The sequence below is a fragment of the Olea europaea genome, unplaced genomic scaffold (assembly GCF_002742605.1).
Source record: "Olea europaea var. sylvestris unplaced genomic scaffold, O_europaea_v1 scaffold864, whole genome shotgun sequence".
NCBI classification, from domain to species: Eukaryota; Viridiplantae; Streptophyta; class Magnoliopsida; order Lamiales; family Oleaceae; genus Olea; species Olea europaea.
The window spans coordinates 55,975-79,432 of NW_019267092.1; the positions used below are offsets into that span (position 1 = coordinate 55,975).

General features: G+C 33.6%; 3 protein-coding genes and 1 pseudogene across 5 annotated transcripts; 2 read left to right on the plus strand and 2 right to left on the minus strand.

Moving 5' to 3' along the window:
- Window positions 1-4,160: 4,160 nt before the first annotated feature.
- LOC111391972 (laccase-11) lies at window positions 4,161-6,622 on the plus strand. Its single transcript, XM_023017252.1, has 6 exons — window positions 4,161-4,294; window positions 4,379-4,530; window positions 4,621-4,865; window positions 4,956-5,084; window positions 5,166-6,095; window positions 6,331-6,622. Exons 1-6 carry the CDS (start codon window positions 4,187-4,189, stop codon window positions 6,459-6,461), a joined length of 1,695 nt encoding a protein of 564 aa, XP_022873020.1. The 5' UTR covers window positions 4,161-4,186; the 3' UTR covers window positions 6,462-6,622.
- Window positions 6,623-7,284: 662 nt separating this feature from the next.
- LOC111391958 lies at window positions 7,285-12,225 on the plus strand (annotated as a pseudogene).
- A 938-nt stretch (window positions 12,226-13,163) lies between these two features.
- On the minus strand, window positions 13,164-17,879 carry LOC111391976 (protein RER1B-like). 3 transcript variants are annotated; one of them, XM_023017257.1, is made up of 4 exons: window positions 17,731-17,879; window positions 15,700-16,076; window positions 13,888-14,068; window positions 13,164-13,515 (listed from the first exon to the last, which is right to left on the minus strand). In XM_023017257.1, exons 2-4 carry the CDS (start codon window positions 16,050-16,052, stop codon window positions 13,462-13,464), a joined length of 588 nt encoding a protein of 195 aa, XP_022873025.1. In that variant the 5' UTR covers window positions 16,053-16,076; window positions 17,731-17,879; the 3' UTR covers window positions 13,164-13,461. The 3 variants fall into 3 exon arrangements, with proteins under 3 accessions (XP_022873025.1, XP_022873024.1, XP_022873026.1); XM_023017256.1 differs by lacking the exon at window positions 17,731-17,879 and adding an exon at window positions 16,426-16,543; XM_023017258.1 differs by lacking the exon at window positions 17,731-17,879 and adding an exon at window positions 16,254-16,410.
- LOC111391975 (glucose-1-phosphate adenylyltransferase large subunit 1-like) lies at window positions 17,558-22,029 on the minus strand. The gene is made up of 15 exons (XM_023017255.1): window positions 21,786-22,029; window positions 21,300-21,546; window positions 20,819-20,941; window positions 20,471-20,641; window positions 20,179-20,271; window positions 19,965-20,048; window positions 19,826-19,881; window positions 19,408-19,501; window positions 18,967-19,152; window positions 18,790-18,870; window positions 18,553-18,639; window positions 18,369-18,473; window positions 18,175-18,281; window positions 18,028-18,088; window positions 17,558-17,928 (listed from the first exon to the last, which is right to left on the minus strand). The coding sequence occupies exons 2-15, from the start codon at window positions 21,522-21,524 to the stop codon at window positions 17,827-17,829; spliced, it is 1,575 nt and encodes a 524-aa protein (XP_022873023.1). The 5' UTR covers window positions 21,525-21,546; window positions 21,786-22,029; the 3' UTR covers window positions 17,558-17,826.
- Window positions 22,030-23,458: the final 1,429 nt, after the last annotated feature.

Consider the following 23,458-nt stretch of genomic DNA (forward strand, 5'->3'; position numbering starts at 1 on the left):
CCATGTCATCCTTACTTTCAAAGTGGTATTTTTATCCAACAGAAGCTCAAGGCTTGCAAAGCAGGATTTGCAGACACGTTTAATTAGCTAGGCTTTTTTATTTTTATTTTTTTATAGTTTAGAGAAGTTTTTCAAGGAAGTTTATGCCAATTTTCTTTAAAAGCTATTTTAGCCAGACAAGCATTTCCAGAAAAAAATCATTCACATATATTTAGAAGCAAATTTTTAGACTTAGAAATATCTTTTGATTTTTCAGAAGTTTTGCCAAATGTTTAAGAATCGGTGGTGCTAGTGGTACATAGGGTTGTACCGAAGCGTGTACACCCTTCTCACATGAGGTGTGAGATCCACCCGAATAAAAAACACTTATTCGGGTGGACTCCACACCTCATGTGAGGGGGTGTACACCCTTATGTACACTCTATTATGTATCACTAGATTAATTGTTTATGAAGCGTTTGATTCTGGATGTTTGTGAAGAGTTCGTTTTGTGCTGTCTTTAGTAGAAATTTTAGTCTAATTCATGTTTGCGAATTTATTATCCAACAATTTTAAGGTTCCGTTGATTCCCCTTTTTTTCAAAATACATTTTTTCTCTCTTCTTTTCAACCACACATTCTTTATTAAAATAATATTACACATAAATAAAAAATGAAAATTCTTATTTTTCGTCCACACATTCTTTATCAATTTACTATTCTAAAATTCATTATGAAAATGGGTGTCAAACACCCTCTAAATATTTTTCAAAAGAATAAAATTAAACATATGTTCATATATAAAAAAAGGGAGTTAAATGTTTTATTACTCACTAAATTTATACCTCAGTCACCATTTACTCACTGAACTTTAAATACTTCGAGTGGTCACGAATTTTAACACATTATATTTCACTACTCACTCATCAAGTTTTATAAGTCGCTAAACTTTAAAATAAATTCGAGTGGTCACTGAACTTTAACACGTTACACTTCGTCACTCACCATGTTTTTTAAGTAATTGAACTTTAAAATATTTTAAAGTAGTCACTGAACTTGCACATTGCACTTCATCACTCATTGACTATGTTTTATTAATTATCGAACTTATACTTCCTTTACGATTTACGCACTAAATTTTAAAATGCTTTTGAATAGTTACTGAACTTCATAACGTTTTCAATTAAAATTAATTTTCTATGAAATTTGATCTAAGTTAGGAAAATAAAATAAAATAAACATCAACTAATTAATGAGATTCTCAATCTAAGATGAGAATATTGATATTTGTCAAAAAGATATAATGTATCTAGTCATCAAAAGCTATGTTCAGGGAAATGAAGAATACTAGTTTTAAATTGACATAAATCTTAATTTAGATTATAATCTTTCTTTAAGTCGAGAAAATAAAATAGAAAAATTATTTATTTATTTCGATTGAGACCATACACCCAAATCAGGGAATTTTTTTATATATCAAATGGATAGTGAAATTTTTTATTTACATTCAATAATATTAATTAAGACTAATAAAATATAATTTTAAGAGTTGTCCCAAGGTAATTCAAAAGGAAAGAAAGTCACCATTTTTGTGTATGGTATTTTTTACTTAAAAATTTTCAAGAACAGATGGATTCAATGAGTCTTCAATGACCGTTTAAAAGCATTTTAAAATTTAGTGAGTGAAATGTGATGGAGGTATAAGTTCAATGACTATTGAAACATGGTAAGGTAGTGATGGAGTGCAATATGTTAAATTTCAACAACAACTTGAAAGAATTTCAAATCTAAGTTACTAATGAAGTTTGGTGAGTGACTGAGTGAGTAATGTAGTGTATCGTGGTAGAGTTCAGTGACCACTCAGGAGTACTTTAGCTCTCGTTTGGCCTCTATTAAATTACATTTCATTTGTTTCTTTTCTATTTTTCAATCACACAATCTTCCATAAAATAATATTACAGTAAATCGAAATCTTTTCCTTCTAATTCAACCACTAATTTTTCAAAAAATACTATTTCATCCATTTTTATTTTCAAAAATGAGGGCCAAACAGGGGCTTAAAGTCCAATAAGTAAAACATGCCAGAGATATAAGTTTAGTGATTGATGAAAATTTTAACTCTAAAGACAGTAGGTATATTTAAACAATATAAAGTGAGTAAATATGTATGTCATTTAGTGAAATTTTCAATATATAATTTCTTGCATGATTCATTTTTTTAAAAAAGTGAAATATTTACTTATAATTAAAATTTTAATTTATAAGTTAAATATTATTAAATTTTACATTTTATAAATGAATTTTTATCTTATCAGTATTATTTTTTTTCCCTTTATAAGCATTTTTCACATAAAAGTTAACTTTTGTCTTATAAGTGATTTTTTTTTACTTATAATTAAATTTTAGTTATGAAATAATTTTTTAGTTATTGCATTTTTATCTAAAACATTTTTTTTTTTTTTTACATATAATTGAATTTTTGTCTTGTAAAATAATTCTTTTAATGGATAAAATAGGGAAAAAAATTTGAAAAACATCCAAAAACCATAGATTTGAATCATTTGATGTATATCTTCTACAAAACATTGTATAATACTGTTTTAATACATATAATATATTTATAACCATGAATTATTCAACTATGCGTTCCCCATCCTTTTGAAGCGTCTCCTGACCTTAACTTATTGTTCTTGTGCTTAAGAGTAACATCTCCTATTGTCTAGTCATTTTGAAAAATGATAGATCAATTTAAACAGAATCTGACATATCAGTCAAGTCATATCAGACACGTACAACATTCAAATTCACATGTAGATCAAATTTATTTTATAAAAAAATCGACCCATAAAACTTCTATAGAATAATAATAGGAGACTTATTATAATACCACAATGGAACCACATCTAAAGATTCAAAATCTAAAAGAGAAAGATTTGTCAATATATTTATATCTTCACTAATCTTATAGAATTTTAATTTATGTTCCAAACTTATAGAGACAAACCTAACTCTTTGGTTCAAGAATCGTAATCAGCAAAACAACCATGAGATTAAGCGTGTCTAGGTCAAACAACTATAAACAAATTTCTGCTTTAAGGCTGAGGAATATAAATTAATAAAAAAATTAACTTCCCACCTTTAACAATATTTGTCTATCCATTTCTAAGAAGAAATATGGCGAGTATGATGTAGATTTGCTGAGAATAAAAATTTTCAAAATTGTTACTTTTTAAAGAATACATTATTAAAAAGTCAAAAAAAAAAAAAAAGTTATGGATACTACAAATGTATATTATTTTCTTTGAGAGAATGTGTTGTTAGAAATGAATTTGAAAAATAAAATAAAATAAAAGATAAAATTTAAAGAATTTATACCAAGGAACTAATTAATTTATTGCACCCAATCATTTACCGGAATTTTCATTCAAAGCAACTATTTTTCATTCCAGGAGCATATGTCAGACGCATTTCCATCTTATTACTCCTGTATTTTTAATAAACAATCGCCATCCCCTGTATGCACGCTTACCTAATCAAACGATAGGAGAGAACCTCTATTCCCTAAGTTATGGTGTTATTTTGCGGAGGCTAGTGGTCTCACGAAGGAATAGTTTCGCATATTGGTATATGCATTAATAGACAAAAGTAAATATGATAATAGATAAACATCTCAAGTTTCTTCTTTATCCTATATCTATTGTCACCGAGTATATTATGGCAATCACATCGATTAAATGTCATTGGAAAAAGCTTCAAAGAATAAATATTAGGGTCGACAAACTTATTTCCTATTCACCATGAGCTTACACAACAATCTCTCTCTCTCTCTCTATATATATATATAGACACACACACACACACTAATAGTTATAGAATTCTATATTATACCTTTCACTTGACGAAAAAGCTGAGGATCATGTTTGGTTTTGCGTAGCTCTCATGTTCAAATTTACTAATAAATTTATACAAAATTTCGCCGTTTTAACTTTTTGCTTCCTTTATTCTTTTATACACTTCAAGTCTTTTTCAGCATATTGCTTGTAAGCTTTAGTGTGCACCTAATTAGCAAAACCAGCTCTCTCCTTAACAAACTGGTGGTTTGTCCTAACGAAGTAACCTCTTTCGAAATCCTATAAAATGTTCAAAAGCTTTCAGCATAATACCATCGAATACTAATAAGCATTTACGCAAGAATTTGGGTCGGGATAATGGGTCGAAGAAACATTTTCCAGTCGATTATTCCTTTCCTTTTCGTGTGTTGTATTGGATTCATCTCGACTCCAGTCAAAGCTGCTGTCAAGAAATACCAGTTCGACGTGAGTAGATTTCATGCAATAATTTTTCGTGTACCTAAAAATGTTTTCTTGCCTAACTTTCTTCTATTCTATACACATTTTCAGATTCAAGTAAAGAACATCAGCAGATTGTGCCATGCTAAGCCTATTGTCACTGTAAACGGAATGTTCCCTGGGCCAACAGTTTATGCTCGAGAAGGAGATCGAGTTCTGATTAACGTTACTAATTATGCACGATACAACATGTCAATCCACTGGTATGAAGTAGAACACTGAAAGTTCGACTCGACTGATACAAATATGTTATATTCGACTAGTGATCGTAGTACAATGTGTGTTCTTTGCAGGCATGGATTAAAGCAATATCGAAATGGCTGGGCAGACGGACCGGCTTATATAACACAATGTCCTGTTCAGACAGGACATAGTTACACCTATGATTTTAATGTAACAGGACAGAGAGGAACACTATGGTGGCATGCACATATTTTTTGGCTAAGAGCTACTGTTTATGGTGCCATTGTAATAATGCCGAAACAAGGGACACCATATCCTTTCCCTCAGCCTGATTCTGAATATAATTTAATCTTAGGTCAGTCTTAGAAAAAATCCCATTTTTTACATTTTTCGTCCTGATGAGACCTAATCGGCTCCAAATTGCATTTTTGGTTGAAAAACACAGGAGAATGGTGGAATGATGATGTTGAAGAGGTTGTTAAACAAGGTAACAAACGGGGATTGCCTCCGAAAATGTCGGATGCACATACTATCAATGGCAAGCCAGGACCATTATTTCCATGTTCTGAGAAACGTAAGTAGGTTTGACTCATGAGAGAATGTTCGTCTAAGATTAAATATAAAGATAATTATTTTGAAAATAACTCTTATGCAGACACTTACGCTGTAGAAGTCGAGCAGGGTAAGACATACCATTTGAGAATCATCAATTCTGCACTCAATGACGAGCTTTTCTTTGCCATTGCTGGGCACAACATGACAGTAGTAGAAATTGACGCTGTTTATACAAAACCTTTTACGACCGAAGCAATCTTAATAGCACCCGGCCAAACCACAAATGTCCTCGTCCGGACCAACAAACTGCCTGGACGATACTTCATGGCTGCAAGGTCTTTCATGGATGCACCAATATCCATAGACAACAAAACTGCCACAGCTATACTTCAATACAAAGGCATCCCAAATAGCGTACTCCCGAGCCTCCCTGAATTACCAGCACTCAACGACACTTCATTTGCATTAAGTTACAATTCCAAGCTCCGGAGCCTCAATTCTCTGAATTTCCCAGCTAACGTTCCGCTTAAAGTTGATCGACAACTCTTCTACACCATCGGTCTCGGAATAAATCCGTGCCCAACTTGCCAAAACGGAACACAGCTCACCGCATCCTTAAACAACATTACCTTCGTAATGCCTCGAGTAGGCCTTCTACAGGCTCACTACTTTAACCAAAAAGGGATATTCACTACCGACTTTCCAGACCGTCCTCCAACGCCTTTTAACTACACCAGTGCACCGCTCACCGCCAATCTCCGAACTTCACAAAGCAGTCGACCACGTCTCAGCAAAATCGCATTCAATTCAACTGTGGAGTTGATATTACAAGACACCAATCTTCTCTCAGTCGAATCTCACCCGTTCCATCTTCATGGATACAACTTCTTCGTCGTTGGGACCGGGGTCGGGAACTTTGATCCTAAGAAGGACCCTGCAAAGTTTAACTTGGTAGATCCTCCTGAAAGAAATACAGTTGGTGTTCCCACTGGCGGTTGGACAGCCATAAGGTATAGAGCAGATAATCCAGGTACGCTTAGCAGTCAAGGGATAGATGTACAATATGATACTATAGAAAGAAAAAATAAAAATCTGGTAGTAAATACGAAAACAATAGGCTTTCTACATATGCATTGTCTAAAACAACAATTTTTATCAGCTGCAGCAAAGAAAGAAACTTCATACATTGCCTAACACGTTTATTAGAATTATCAAGAAAATATTCAATTTGATTATACGAATTAATTGATTTTCTATTCATGTAGGAGTGTGGTTCATGCACTGCCACTTGGAGCTACATACCAGCTGGGGTTTGAAGGTTGCATTTGTTGTAGAGAATGGACCTGGCCCGGATCAATCTATTTTGCCTCCACCCAAAGATCTTCCACCTTGTTAAATTAATCCAATTAATTTGAGAGAATTGTTGAGAATTTGTTGTTTGAAGCTGATTTGTTGTAAGAATCCCTGCAAATTGCAGAAATGAAGAATGATGAAACATTGTTATTGTTGTGCAAAAGTGAACGGTAAAATAAAGATAAAGGAGAACAATAAAATCGACGCACAAGAATTTTGGTGGTTCAATGATGGTGAGAATAGATCAATTAATTTTGAATAGGGTTATAATATGTTGTTTATGTAAAGCTCTAATCTTGAAATTATCCATACAATATCGTATCTTAGTGTCGGGGTCCCTACACCCCCAACTTATCAACGTCTTACCTAAAGGGCTAGTCGATTCGCTACGGGTCCAAGCCTCAAAGCACGTCCCTTCCGCTCCATCGATTAGCCTCCAAGATACAAAAAATATGAGCCACAAAATGATCTATTACTCAATTCATATTTTTTTTAACGGATAATCGGTTCAGAGCGAGGAGATGGCATAAATACTATACACGTCCAGTCCTGAACCGAGACATTAAAATCAAATACCATATCCATCTCATTGCGCCATCGTTTCTTTTTTCGCCCAATTCAATTCGGTTAACCGTGATTTTCAGTTTTGACAAGTGGAATTGCCATCTCTAGTAAAATTCTCATTCCTCCATTTTCCTGTCCTGAATTTTCAGAAACCTGCCCCGATTTCTTTTTACTTTTCAATTTAGATTTTATTTGAAAAATACTAATAAGTAATTGAACGTGACAATAATTGAGGATATTACAATAATCGCCTTGAATCGCTATCCTCAAACGTTATTTGCCCCCTTTCTGATATTTGTGAGATGTTGAAGGGTATTCCGGCGAATGATTTGAAGGATTATAATAAGCATTGTAAAGAATTTTACTAAAATACAAAATAAAATTCTCCAAAACTTGAAGAACGCAAATGAGGAAGTTTGAATATGAATAGACACAAGGTTTTGATCTTTTGTTTGTGAAATAATTTGGAGCTCAAGAGTTTTCAATATTTTCCCCTTGAATCATAGCTCTATTATTTATAGATTCCGTCCATATTTACGAAATCGGGCCAAAAGGTGCAAGTAACGCCACCAAAATCAAATCCATATCGTTAAAAAAAGGCCACCCAACTAGGCATGGTACAAATCCATGTGACCGCATTATTCATTTATGCCGAGCCTCAAATTTTCTGCATATGGCCATGCAAGGACCATTCACACAGCCACCACTTCCTTCTTTTCATTCCACCCAAATTTTGTTCTTTTGTTGGTTTTGAACAACCAATACACAACAATCGAAGGTACAGGGTACATTGGAAAGTTCATTTTGGGAACCAGTGCCAAGGCCGGCTACCCGACCTTCGTTTTAATCCTAGAGTCCACTCTCTCTAATCAGGGTCCTGACAAGTCAAAACTCATTGGGAGCTTCGAAAACTCTGGCGTCGTCTTCATACATGTCAGTATGTATGAACATGTCAATTAATCTTTGTTTCTTAATCAATTCAATGCCCTAATTAGTTAATTTCCCCAATTATATAGCAGCAGGAGCAATTTTTAGATTTATATTATTAATGTGGAGGTAATTTAGCTTATACTTGCTCCGAGAAGCTGTTATGTGATAGAAAAAAAAAAAAAAAAAAAAAATTTTTTCCCCCTTTTTTTTTTGAAAAAAAAAAAAAAAAAAAAAAAAAAATTTCATTACGACACAGATATTGATTTTTGGATTTATGTAGGAAGATTTATATAATCATGAGAGCTTGGTGAGGGCAATAAAGCAGGTGGATGTGGTAATATAGACGCTTGGTTATCAGTGCCCGTGATTTTCGGGTTTGAGGCGAATTTCATAAATTAGATCCCAAAATTGTAATATGCACGTCAAATTTAGGGAAAATTGTAGTAACGATCCCTAATCTTTTCTTTTTTTGCTAGCTTTACCTTAACCTTCATTTTATGTCAGCAAAAATTCCTAACATTTCATAAATATACATCTGAGGTCCATCTGGACGAAAACCATCCAAAACACTGTTAATGGACTGGGAAAATTAAGGAAATAATATCCAATAAAACCGTTCAAAAAGGTATCAATATCCAATAAAACCCTCACAGTAGCAGATAGTTCAATGAATTTTCCCGATCAACTGACGGTGTTTTGGACAATTTCCATCCAAATGTTTATCAGGTGCATATTTATCAAAAGTTAGGGACATTCATTGATACAAAATGAAGGTTAGAATAAAGTCTGCAAAAAATAAATACGTTAGGGACCGCTACTGCAATTTTGTCTAAAATTTATAAGTGCATTATGGAGTCAATAGCAAATTTTTTGAAACTTAACAATAAAATAACAAATAAAATGTATTATACAAAATATTTACATTATAATCAAATAACAAAGTCGATAATAACTCAAACGGTTGGTTAAATACTATTCGTCTTGCAATTTTAAATGCAAAAATATTAATAAAATTTGAATAATTTACTTGTTCAACCATTTTCTTTCTCAATTGATAACATATTAAATCCATTTAATCTTTTTTGTGATATAGTTGATTGGAGATAATGTATGGTTAACAAATTTTTGTAAGTAATATAAGCATTTGGAATGTTTTTAATTATTGTAGCAATTCAAATGCTTTCGTTGCTTTACTTGATATATAGCACCTCAAGACATGTAACTCGAAGTAGAAATCATCTCAATTAATATTCAAATGTCCATTATGTTCCAGATACTTCTCAAGATTCGTACAAGGCTTCAACATATTGAAAAAAGATGTATGCCTTAACTTTTCCAAATTTAACAAGAATCCAAATATCTACTCATATTGTTTAAATCGAATCTTATAGAAGATAAAGCTTGATTAATTACAAAAAGCAAAAAAAAAAAAAAAAAAAAGTGTTCAACAATAAAATGTTCTTCAATTAATTAATTTACATCATCACTACTACTACTTTCATTAAATTACTTTTTTTTTCGAATTATACGTTTTTCTCGAAAAACAGCTGTACTTCCAATTTTACTTATTCTTTTTGTCAGTTTATTAATGACAATAGAAGAATTAATTTTCTCTACAATCTTTAAGAAATGAAACAAGTTTTTGTAAGAGGTCGATAGCACCATCAATATCCATATTTTCAATTTGAAGAAATTTATTAATAATATTTACTGTATGCAACAATATGTACCAAATTACTATGCCAAGCAAGAATTCAAAATTTTGAAGTCATATATCGATAAAGACTCAATTTCACTGTTTGTTTTATGATTTTCGTTAATTTCTGCCAAGTCAAGTAAAACGTTTCTTATTTTAAACAATTAAATTGAATACTATCTATGTAATAAACAAGTTGAGTGGAATTAAGAAATCATTACAACATAAGTTTTAGAAATCATGAGTCACTTGTCCGCTTTTGTTACTTTTGAAACTGGCCTAATTTAGAAATGAAATTCCCACAATGAAAAACATTTTATTTATAAATGAAATGGAATGGGCTTAATTATCAAATTTTAATTAAAAAAATTATAGCGAACCTAATTTATTCCCCCCACCCCCCAAAATAATAATAACAAGAATAATAATAATGGAAGAAGAAGGAAGATTGAAAAATGCTAAAATTTGAAGCCTCTTCTAATGTTTGGCCTGAGGCATGAGCCTCACTAAAACTGGCCCTGTTGGTTATGCACAATTAGGTGATCAAGACAAGATTGTTGCCTGGCAGTGTTAAGGTAAACTCTGACAAACGTAAACAAAATTACTTATCACCAAAATAAGCTATCAAATTATGTGCAGTGCGAATATGATTACATTTTTGAATTGAAGTCAATTTGATAAGATGTATGAATCAGGGGCATTGTTAAGTGCTATGAATGGTTAACGTTATTTGCTTTTTTTTCAGTCTTCTTAAGAATTATGTTATCATCAGTCTTCTTGAAAGGTAAAAACATGCATTAACTGGAAAACTAGGGCGAAACAAAGTACCATAGGGTCAGAAAATCACCTAGGTAATCATCTTTTGTTGCGGTTTTCTTCTTGCAACATATATGTCATCAAAATTTCAAACTATTCGATGCTTCCAGCGATTCTTTCCTTAAGAATTTGGAAGCGATGTTGATCGTGTCCATGCGGTTGAGCCAGCAAATTCGATGTTTGGGCACAAAGCTCAGTTTCATCGATTCGTGAAGGCAAAAAGGAATCTCTTATACCTTTGTCTCAAGCAATTTCTCTAGTGTCATATTCGTTAGAACACTGACACAGCTAGATGCCACAGCTCCACCAAGGTATAAAGTTGTTATTTTAGGGGATGGGAACGCAAAAGGTAAGCCGTGATCTCTATAACGCATATCTTATTTACCATCGCAAATTGCATCAATTTGTGCAAAAATAGTGAATTTTCTTAAGCATACTTGGCATTATTTAATCAGTGGCAAATTCATACAGCCGTTTTGAACAAGGAAGAAGATATTGCTACATATACCATCAAAGCGGTGGAGGATCCAAGAAATTAAATAAGATCCTCTATATTAGACCTCCTGCCAACACTGTATCTCACAACGAACTAGTTTCCTTGTGGGAGGAAAAGATTGGCAAAACCCTTGAAAGAACATATATTTCCGAGGAAGTTCCGAAGAACATTCAAGGTAAATGAGACATTAGGGCTGGGAAAACTCTCGAACCGATTTAAACCGAACTGAATTGAATCCGAACCGAACTGAGCGATTCTTTTTAAATGAAATATCTGAACAAGTATCTGAATTGAGAACTGACGAGTTCGGTTGAATTTTTAGTTCTAGATCAAGAACCAAAAAATCGAATAAGAATCAAATCTCCCTAATTTTTTTTATTTTTTTTTATTTTAAATAAGCTAAATTATTTTTTCTAAATAAATTTGCTATTTAATTAATTTAGCTCAAACCCAAAAAATATGATTTTCTTATTTCTAATTTTTAGTCCAAGCCCAACTTAATCAAATTAACCTAAGTTTTACCCAAATCTGTTATTTTACTGAAGTGTCATTTTTACCGTTCTGGATAAATCGATTGAAACTCGACAGCTCCTTTATTAATTATTGTAAGATCGCTATTATCCATTTCCTGTAATTTTAACAATTAAATCTATGAAGAACTTAGCAAAGAGATACGCAAAAAATATATAAGATTGAACTACATTGTTTTGTAAGAGTTAAAATTGAACATGTCATTAGTTGAATTAATGTAACTTTGTAAATATTAAAAAAAATTAATTATAGTATAGAACTTGGAGACCGAACCTGAACGATTCCATAATTAAATGTGGCCCCGACGGTTCCACTTACTAAATACCTGAAAATTTCTAGATTAGTTCTTGTTAGGACCGAATCGAACCGGACAATGCCTACCCATGAAATTTACATTTAGCACTTGTCGAAATTTTCTTCATGGCAAGTTATGGCATAATCTATTATACTACTTAATCGTGCAATACATACCAAACGTGCCTTTCGATCTGACGTGTTTAAATTATTATTATTATTATTAATTTTTTTTTTTTTGCTGAGTATCTTGCGGAAGCCTCAGCTCTACTAAACGTCCGATTATCGAGCTGTCACTTGGTCTTTGTGATGGGAGATCAAACAAATTTTGAGATTGAACCATCATTTGGTGTTGAGGTGTCACAGCTTTATCCTGATGTCAAATATGCCTCTGTGGATGAGTTCAAGGAATTTAGCTATTTCTGGATACAACTTCGAAAGGGAAAAAAGGATCTGCTAATTGCAGTGCCTTCAACATAGTTTTGAAGTTCTAAAGTTTGTACTATACCATTATTTTTCAACGGAGAGTGTTTGTACTGTCCAAATGATTCTTCACTTTCTTGCTCCTTCAATGTCAAAGTTCCTAATTTATTGGTACACGTATAGATTCCTTTAATTGAATAAGAAATCTGCACTAGAAAACCAAGAAAATCCTGTTTAATCTTTCGTTTATTGCTTATTGAACACTTCTTTTACTTTTCTTAATGGATATAGCGACCTGAAATTGAGGAGCTTAATCGAACAAATGACAGCAACGTCGCTGAATAGAAAAGCTGGTAAATTAGGTGTCCAATGGAGTCAAGAATGATGTATGTTACTTGGCCCTGTCAATACTTCTCGAGCAAAGTAAGATTGACGAACAAAAAATTAAGCCTTATTTGTAATTTAATTAGATTCAGCTATACAAATAAGGCTTAATTTTTTGTTCGACAATTTTAATTTGCTCGAGAAATACTGATGTGGCCTAACACACATTTTGGCTGTTGATTTGTTCCTATCCAAGACAATGACCAATTTTGGCTGTTGATTTGTTCCTATCCAAGACAATGACCAAGTCGTATGCCTTTTGTGCGTGTCGAAATTTACATGACAAGAAATTTCGTTATCTTAGGACCGTTATGGTTACAACCGCCATTCACCGAAACTTCAATCGCTGGTTCTCCTATCATCAAATCACTAACTCTTTTGATCTTCCAGCACTGGGCAAATGTCAATCCCCATATATGATCTTACGATTTTATGGAGACGTGTTTTTGGTAAACAGTCACCCGAGCAAGATAATAGTTTATATGACGCTCATGGAAACTTATCAATTTAGTATTCAATGCAAAGCAAAATTGGGGCAGGGGCAGGGACAGGTATTGTTCACCATCTTCTCCTAATTAAGTACAAGATTCAATCTTATGCAACATTAAGCATGAAACGGATGGCAATCACAAATGAACGAACTTTAATCTTCCACCAAGAGTCTAAAAAATGTGTTCCGCCCTTCTCTCCTGCATACAATTTGGCAACCATAATTAAATAACGGCGCAAAATTGAACTATAGTTCTTCTAACTCCGTATTCAGGTCCATTCTATATTTGTAACATAAATACAGATATCATTAACTAAAAATCTGCAAAGCCACTGCTAGTTTTTTATTCGCCCCCCCTCCTGCTATTGCTCCCAAAAACTAAATTTCTTGGAATTCAATTTAGTGTAACCAGAAGAACTTCAATCTGCTCGGGAGCTGCTGGTGCTAGCAGAAGCTTTTTTCCCACTGTACTTCTGTTACAAAGCAAAATATAAACAATAGTTATCAGTACTTATAAGGGGCACATGGTTTGAAGGATTAATTGGTACCAATAACCAGTCCAGCTTATCCCGTGTTTGGTCGCACGTCATGAAATCCAGATTACAAGTCCCCCAAATTGCCAATCATTCCACGACTCAAACAAGACCTTGAGAAACTCTTAAAGCAGACTAACAAGAATAACCAACAGGCTACAAGAAGTTTTATGACAAATAAGTGTAGGGACAACCATATAAATCCTTTTCCATTCTTGATGGTTCATGGCTGCCTCAACTAGTATCATGCTACACTAACATAAAAAAGACTTATTTGTAGCAACAGCTTTAGTGATATTTAAAGGAGCTCACCTGTTTTCCAATATTCAATGGGATGTATCTGTACTTGATCATATGCATAATTTGGCGCTTCATTGTGAGTACAAAAAGAACAATCCAGTAGCACAACAATATGGGCCAAAAGACAGGGACATCAAAGACCGAAAAGAATGTCATAAAAAATGCTACACAGAGAGCCTTGGTGATGGCATACCTGAACCACATAAACAAGAAACATTATGACCTTCATTCGATGGACTTTCTTAAATGTGTATACGAAAATATCAAATATACATTAATATGCACTAAACAACAATACAGCAAGTTTATAGCTTCTATGTGGCGAAAGCACCCAAAAGCATCACAGAAGTAGTCAGTAAATACAAATTAATCAAAGGAAACTATAACACTTAATAAGCTTAGTATAATAAGATTAGTGAATAATATAACTTTGAGCAAAGAATTTGAAAGGGAAATAGCAATACATAACATAATATATGGGAGGTACAGAGATATTCAGCCAGGAAAAAGAAAAGGACGCAGAAACTCAATCTAAATCCAGATATTCAACATGAGTACAGCAGAAGATGCCATTAGCAGAAGCTCCATAAGCCATTTCACAAGCTTAAAATAGAGTTGCCATTAATGAAATATATTATTAATGATATCAGCTAGAGCTGGGCAAATCTCCCGAACCGAACCGGCCGAACCGAACCGATCCGAACCCGACGGTTCTTGTCAAATTAAATACCCGAACGGGTATCTGAATTGAGAACCGACGGGTACGGTTCGGTTCTCGATTCTAGACCAAGAACTGAAAAACCGAATAAGAACCGAATCTTTCTAATTTTTTTTTTTTATATTGAGTAAATCAAATTATTTTAATTTTAATTTTTTCTAAACAAATTAACAAATTAATGATTTCTAAATCCAAATTTTTGGCCCAATAATTTGTTTCATTTCTAATTTTTTAATTTTTGGCCCAATTACCCATTTTATTGTTTCATTTCTTAACCAAATAAGATCAAATCCACTAAATAACCCTAAACACCTACAATAAAGTGCATAACGTTGTCTCGACTCTCGCACTCACTCTCGCAGCCTCGCTAATATTCCAAAACCTATACAATCGTCGGCCGACACTCTGACCTCCGATTGAAGCCGTGACTTTCACCGATTGAAGCTTTGATCGTAGCGATCATTTGAACAAGGTAGTTTACTAATCTCTGACATTCCAAAACCATTGAATGTATCATTAATCGTATTTATATAACGTTGTTATAAATGTTAAAAAATTTAATTATAGTACAGAACTGAACCGAACCGAATGGAACCGAACCCGAACGGTTCCATAATTATATTAGAAACCCGACGGTTCCATTTACTAGATACCCGAAAAGTTTGGTTCGGTTCGGTTCTAAAGATAACCGAACCGAACCGACCCGCGCCCACCCCTAATATCAGCAATGGATTCTCTCAAGAAACGTTTTAGAAAGTCCCAGGACGAAATATGCACAAAATGAGAGAAAAATCAAGCAAAAAGCACCCGTTTACAATTTGAATATCTACAAATCAATCACTCATGAGACATTGACAACTGAGACGATTTACCACATTGCAAAGGCAACAGATGCATAATAAATCAAATAAGAATAAATATTGAGACTCTTCTCCAGTTGAGTGAGGATATGCCTAATTGTGGTTGTACTCCATTGCCATCTCAATAAAAAGTTAAGTAGCAAAGCAAAAGTCACAGGCATACCACAATAGCTGCAGGACATTAATATCAAACCTCATGGTGACAGAATAAATGTAAAACAATCCAAAGATGCTAAAAAAAAATACCAGAATTTAAACTCTGGGAGGCGGCGAATGAAAGGCTTGAATTCGTCTGAACCCTTTGTTGGCAACATAGGTCCATCAGAGGGTTCGAGCTCAGGATCAACAAGAGGGGACAAAAACCCAATGAGCAAATTCAGAATATATATCCCCAATCCATACACAATAATGTAGAACCCTTGAGCATAGTAGATCCGCAGAGCAAAAACAAATACTAAAATGGAAGTACCAATCCACCGATAAAGAGCATGTGGGGTAGATTTATCTAAATAGTACTGAAAAAGCTTTGACATTTCATGTCTACGTTGGTTCAGTGCTCCCGCTGCTGTTGAGGAATCATCACCTCCAACTCCCTCCATTAAAAATCAATCAACTTCAGAATCCTACAACGATGTAAAAACATTTCAATCAGATGAACCGCCCAGAGTTTCACAAGGACCGACATCTATAGTCGGTAACTATGTTTCATTTCAAGAAGTGAGAATGAGGAAAATGAACCAGATTTTTCAATAATAAACAAAAACAGGGGTTCAATTTCTAGAGCAAAAGAAACCCTAAACCTAAAATTGAACGACATCAGAAGCAGATCTGCTAATGGCCGATCCCGAAATTAAAAAACACTATCATCATCTGAAATCATCAATATACGTATAAAATTACAACAAAGTCATGCATTGAGGCGAATAATATCTTTAAATATCTAACGAAGAAAATCGGGGAAAATAAGTTTACCTTCAGCAAAAATGTAGCAGGCGAGGAAAATGACTTTTCAGGGATTTTGGGGGGCGAAAATATGTAAGGATCTGTTTGAGAGGTGAGGTCGAAAATGGCACTCATTTAATTGTAATTTTTCCCACAAAACAAACAGGCGTAATAGGGAATTATTATCATGGGATTAATTTCAATGCTGGTCACTCAACTTTGAGAAGAATCGCATCTAGGTCACTTATCTTATATTTGATACAATCAGATCATCCAACTTTTATTAACTTTTCTAATCTGGTCACTTTGATGTCCGCTTCTATGAGATTAACTAACCTAATAAATTGACCTAGATGGTAAAACTAATGGATAACGACATGTGAAAATGTGCTTTTAGTTCATACTCCTTTCATAAAATGGGTTATGCGTATTATTATGTGATGTGAATATACGTGTCTATCATCACGTAACTCTAATATTCAGGTCAGCAGGTACTTTAGTTAAATTGATCGGACAATGGACAAAATGATCAAATTTGCAAAGCAAATAGAAGTTGGATGACCTGTATAACCAAATTGAATATGGGTGATTAGCTTTTGAATTGAAGAATACATTTTAGAATAATAGATTGATAAAAAATGAAATGTTTTGAATTTACGTATAATATTATTTAATTGAACAATGAGTAGTTGAAAAGAAAAGAGATAAAAATGTATTTTGAAAATAATAGGGATCAAATAAGGGTTAGATTTTGTTATGGATAAAGTTTGAGTTCAAGTCTATTAAATTCCTCTACTAATTGTTTTGTAGATCATCGTGTTTAGAGCAATCAGGGGCGGAACCATTAAAGGCCCACTGCATTCAATTAGGCCCTTAATTTTTGACAATTACAAAGTAGTCACATAAATTTTTAGTCCATAATTTTAAGTTTTTAACCTATAATTTTTATATAATTTGGTCTTGCTCCTATTGAATCATGTTCTTGGATCCGCCCTATTATTGCAATAGTGTTTAACTTCTGGTTGCATGAAACTCTAGGTTGCAGAAAAGAAAACCCGCATGTAGTACAGTACGGTACATACTACTCAACCTACTCGAACAGACATTAATCCTCCAGCAAGCATTTATAGAAACGAGTCTTTCAAATGCTGCGAAAAGTTAGTTCTGAATAATAGTATCTGATGCACATCAACTCAAAAAGTTCTATACATGTCGAGATTCAGCAGTTCTTCTTATTCCTTTACAAGGGAATGCATCAGAATTTTAATTATACAAGGAAACGAAGCACTTATACTATGCAGCCACAGATTATTTTCAAGTACTATTATATCTTACATATACCAGATGAAGCTTTCCGGCACAAACTTCATTCATCAGGAACGGGCTGGCCTTAGTTGCCACTATTTCAAGTTCGTCTATTCCAGAACAAGTTTATATGACTGTTCCATCATTGATCGTAGCCTTCTCTTGTATGATAATTAATCCTGACCGAATGTAGAATCCTTCATCTGGTCTATCGGCTTCTTGAACACCCTGTGGAGTCAAAGAACCTTACAAGTGTTGCTTCGGATAAAAATAACTGCATTTCTCTAAGAAAATGAGATCGAAGAAGTAATGTGTAGTTAGGCTTACGTCTTTATTCATAATAATCACGTCTTTTCCGATTTTCACGTTCTTGTCAATAATACAGCTCCTACATGTCCATAAAATTTTACATTAGCATCTTGTTCTTTAGCGTATAGGGAAAATAATAAATCTTCAATACCCTATTCCGTAAACCTGATTTTCGTGTTTTCTCCGATGCCCATTGGGACTTTCCCTTCTGCTAGAAGAGACGCAATTTCAGATTCTGTTTGGTAGTAGTCAGCCCCCAACATTAAAGAATCCTATTACAAAGCAAACTGTTCGATTATCAAACAAGTTTCAAGTCCTTTGGGGAAAAAAAATAAAATTTGAGTACAATATATGATCACCTTCAATTCAACACCAGTGTCTAGTCGAGAGCGTTCGCCGACTATGGAGTGTTCAATGATGCATTCTCGCAGGAAACAACCATGTGAAACTATTGCATCTTTAATCTGGAAAAAAAACAAATAAAACATTAAGAACCTTAATTATAAAACGGAATCATTAGAAATACCGGCTTATATGGCTTACCTTGCATCTGTCAATCTTGGTTGGTGGTAAAAAGCGCGGAGACGTGTAGAAAGGCGTCTTTGGATCATAAAACTCAAATTTTGGAAACTGCAAAGTAGAGAAATTTACTCACTTTAAGCATCCATTAAAAGAACAAATATTAGCTGAATTGAAAAAACTACAAGGGTAGGCACGCGATGTCTGAAAAATACACGAGCTTTGAAATTACAATAATCTGAAAGGACGTTATCATCAAACCTCGTCTACAAGAGCCAGATTAGCATCATAAAATGATTTTATTGTTCCAATGTCTTCCCAGTAGTCTCTGAAGATATACGCCTGTAACACAGTATCGTCTTAGGCACATAATAAGAGAAATGTGGAAACAGAAAGAAACTGAAATATCTGACAAAATGTAAGAATTTTCTTTCTTACTTGCATATTTTGCTCCTTCACGGCAGAAGGTATAATTTCTGACCCAAAGTCGTTTGATGTAGGGTATCTCCACCTCAGGAGCTTCAATAATACATCAGTGCTAAATGCGTAGACTCCCATCGAAGCAATATATGGAGACTGTACAGCATCCTGTGGAGACAATCCTATGATTGTGGTGTCCACTTGCTGCAGTAAAGTGAGAGACAGAAATAAGGTAACATTCGAATGTCTAAAACTTTTTGATAACGTGTTAGTGTACAGTTTGAATTTGAATTGGAAGGATCTGAATTCAAATTCTAATGTGTTTGAGTTCATAATTGAAGCTCGGAATATCAAATGATGATATAAGCCTCAAATTATCCTTAAAAGAGATGGAAATAATGAAATAAATATTCTGTTAGTTTGGGGGGAAAGAATGTTGTATAGTTCACTTAAGCATACCATTGCTTTCAGGTCAGTGCCTTTGGGTTTTTCAGCAAATTGGGTTATCCGACCTCGGCTATCAATTTTCACCAGCCCAAAATCCGACGCTCGACTGAGAAGTAAAATTTGAGTTGCAATGAGAAATCCACAATGTTTCGAAAAAAGGACAAAAACTAAGAATCCATTTCCTAACTTCAACTAAGAGAGAACATATTCATCAATTTCAGAACTTTCAAAATTGAAATCTCCTTGTTAAAATGTAAAAGTATACTAGCGAATAATAGCATTTAATGCATGTTTGATATAGAGTATTAAACAAGATTTTAGCTTCTTGTTTCTCTTTAATATTATCCAGTACTATCTCATCCTTGCTTCACTACCAAACATTGCATTGAAGTATCAAATTATCAGCTCAGAACCGGAAATTTCAACTAACCTTTCACCTACTGGTGCACATGAAAGAGTAATGTCAGCATTTCGGTCAATATGGTTCTGTTTGGGCATTAAAAGAGTTAAATGACTTTGTATTGCAAAAGTTCGGTGTAACATAATAATAATAAAAGATTTTAATATACCTGCACAAAGTCCATATAATCCATTCTATAAAGATGATCCCCAGACAGTATCAATATGTTATCGATATCTTTTGCCTTAGCATCCTACAAGAATAAGTTGAAATACTAACATCCAATGACCAATTTAAGAATACATGAATGATCGAGTTTAAAATATGATGTCTAGTTAATCTTAGACGACGATGCTAAATATGCTAAAACTTGCAATATGCACCTCAAACAGCCATATGAATCGCCTAACGGCATCTGCTGTTCCTTGGAACCATTGCATTCCTGTTTCTCCCGCAGTTTGAGTTGCCGCCAATACCTGTGTCACATATAGATTTTACATTAAATAAATGAAACTGAAATAATTAGTCTGTCACATTGGTTCAGAATCTTAACAGAGTATTCATATAAATTCTTGTTCGTTATATTGTCTGATCCTGTCGAGTAGCACCTACCAAATATGCAATAAGGGATTACACTGTCAAGTTTTAAGAAAGTATAATCATAGAGGTCTATACCTCGACAAATCCATCTCCAAAGCTGATGCCATTTCCAGAATACGTCCGAGAAATGTAACGATTTAGAGAAGCTGAATTGAATTGTGTCAGCACAAAGATCTTGTTAATGCCACTGTTAATGCAGTTGCTCATTGGGATGTCGATCAGCCTATAGCATCCTCCTACCGGAACCTGCAGGTTGTGTAACACAAGAAATTGCAATATCCGTAAAAAAATTGACTCCTTTAGTTCATATCAAGGCCGTTTTAGTGTTGAACATATTAGTCAAGAAAATACATGAAGAAGAGTGGATTCTGGATTAATTTTTTGACAAATTAATTGAAACTGATCAAGTAGACATTTACTTACTGCTGGAATTGCAGCTCTGCTTGTAAGTGGGAAGAGTGGAGTCCCCGCGCCTCCTCCCAGAATGATTGCAGCCACATTCTTCGGATTCGCCCTGCGTCTCTCTATTATTGGTGCTTGTACTGTCTGAATTCACTCCAGCAAACATATAGTATCAAATGTTAAGAAATAAATATTAATATATTAATCAGCATATAAGGACTTGGATATTCTTCTTAACAAGTTCGACGTTTTTAAGATGGAACAGGGTCTTAAAATGGTATCAGATCTTATTATCCATCAAGCAATTCGATTTAGCAAGGTTAGTATTCTCAAACGAGCAACCATCTTGTGGGGGCATTGTTAAGGGATAAATTCCATTTTTCTCAACAACCCGACCAAGACGAGGACGCTGATCATTTTCACAATTCCAGGAAAACATTAGAGTTTGATTAACCCAAAAGTTGCAGGAAAAAAAAGGTTGAATGGGATGGGATGGACTTACCAGAGTTTCTTTACCACTTTCTCTGGTGAGAACAGAGCAAGCAACCCCAGATTTAATTTTCTTCACCTTCTTCTCAAGATTCAAAATTTTCCCCAAATTATTAGGGTCATTTAAACTCCCTCTGATCCTCTCACCCCAAAACCCAGTTTCTCCATACCCAAAACCACTTTTTCTGCCTGTTGTCAAGTGGGCTGTAGATTTCAGTGTTGCACAGCAAGTTTCCATCACAGTTGATTCACCAGCAAAACTAATAAAAAAAATTATCAGAAAGATCAGATGATGATGAACTGATAGAAAATGTTTTATTATTTAAGTGGAGTAATTTCACCAAAGTAGAGGATCAAGAAATATAAACTAAGTAACCAAGTAAAGTATAGATTACAGAAAAGAGTACATAAATTAAAATTAAAACTACAGCTAACAGATTGCCCAGAATCAAAGTTATCTATGTAAAAAAAAAAAAAAAAAGTACATGAAAAATTGTACCTTGAGGGATGTTATGGAAACTGAATTAGAAAGCCAAGATTATTGGAAGTCCAAGATTTTGATTGATTAAAATTCCTAATAGTTGAGGAGGGAATAATAAGGCCAATTGGAAGTTGAAGATTCAAAAGGTGGCGGTGGATATGCGGTACTGAATAATTGCTCTGAGGAGAGACAATGCATGAATGTCAGTGAAGGTGGTAGATGTCTTGGCCTGTGACCTTTTCACGAGAAATCTTGCTTTACGGCTATTTATAGAACTTGTCACTCGTGTTCGACAGTTTTAAGCCCCTTTCGGATTCCATTGAAATGAGGGTTTTGGAGGAAAGTATATTTTAAAATAATAAAATTTTTTTGAAAAATATATGGTTAAAAAATAAAAAATTAAATTTACGTGCAAACTTATTTTATGGAAGAAATTATGGATGAAAATGAGTTTAAAAAAATGTATTTTTGAAAAAGTGGAGTCCAAACAAGCAAGTCTAATTATACTCTTATACATATGAATAATGTCACTCGACCAGCACGGATGACATCCCATTGACCACGCCCTCACATGGGATGCGTGGGTCTTGTGCGAATAAAATAATTTAGACCCCTTATGTGTGTATCTACGGTCATCCCCGCAGTCATAGACGCGGATCGTATAGCGCGGTTGTATACGTATATCTTGCCTTACTGCTATTTATTCAACTAGTCATTCATTCCATCGTGTAAAATCTGATTATATTATTATACATAGCGTCAATTTAAAGGGTAACAAAATAATAATATATATATATATATATATATATATAATTTGATAAAAATTAAGAAATGTATAGATAAAATTAATTGTGAATTTTGATTTAAATTTTAATAATTTTTATAGTTAAATCAAATAGAGGCTTGATGTCTACCGTCCAAGTTTCAAGGCTTGTTTGGAATTTGGGCAAGAGGGTCCATTAGACATCAATCACATGTCCTTTTCATTTGTAATTATATGTGAGAGTAATACATCTCAATGCACACTCGCGAAATAAATATCAAACTGCATTCATTTTAGCGGCTGTCATTTGTAGAATTCCAATTGAAAGATTTTTCTTATTCAATCAAGGGTCTCACCCTCACCCCACCCACCCCACTTGACAATTTGCACAATTTGGAATGTGATCACTTTTCCCTTCACTTATTTTCTAAAGCTTTGGAAATTGTATTTTTCCGCTTGATTTTTCTTGATCGACAAAGATTAAAGAAAGTAGTGGGATGTTTGTCAAAACATCGGTGTCACGCACATAAAATAAAATTTAATCTAAATTAAATAATTTGAACCATCTAAGAGCATCTCCAATAATTTTTTTTAAGAGAACGTCTACACCTACAGAAAATTGGTTCACAAAACTTCTATAAAATACACACAACATGGGGTGGGTGATATTTTTGGACAACATTTTAAACATTTGGAGCCCACCCCCATGTCTCATATCTGTAGCTATTCTTAAGCTTCTTCTTTTTCTTTTTTTTTTTTTAAATATGAGATACTCTATGTTTTAAAGAATCGACACTTAAAATTATGCTTTAATGGATTTTTTAAATTAACATTTTAATTTAGAGATGCATTCAAAGTGTTTCAAATTTCAGTATAGAAAAATAATAAAATATTTTAAAGATAAACTAGCTAAAATAAAAGATAAAAA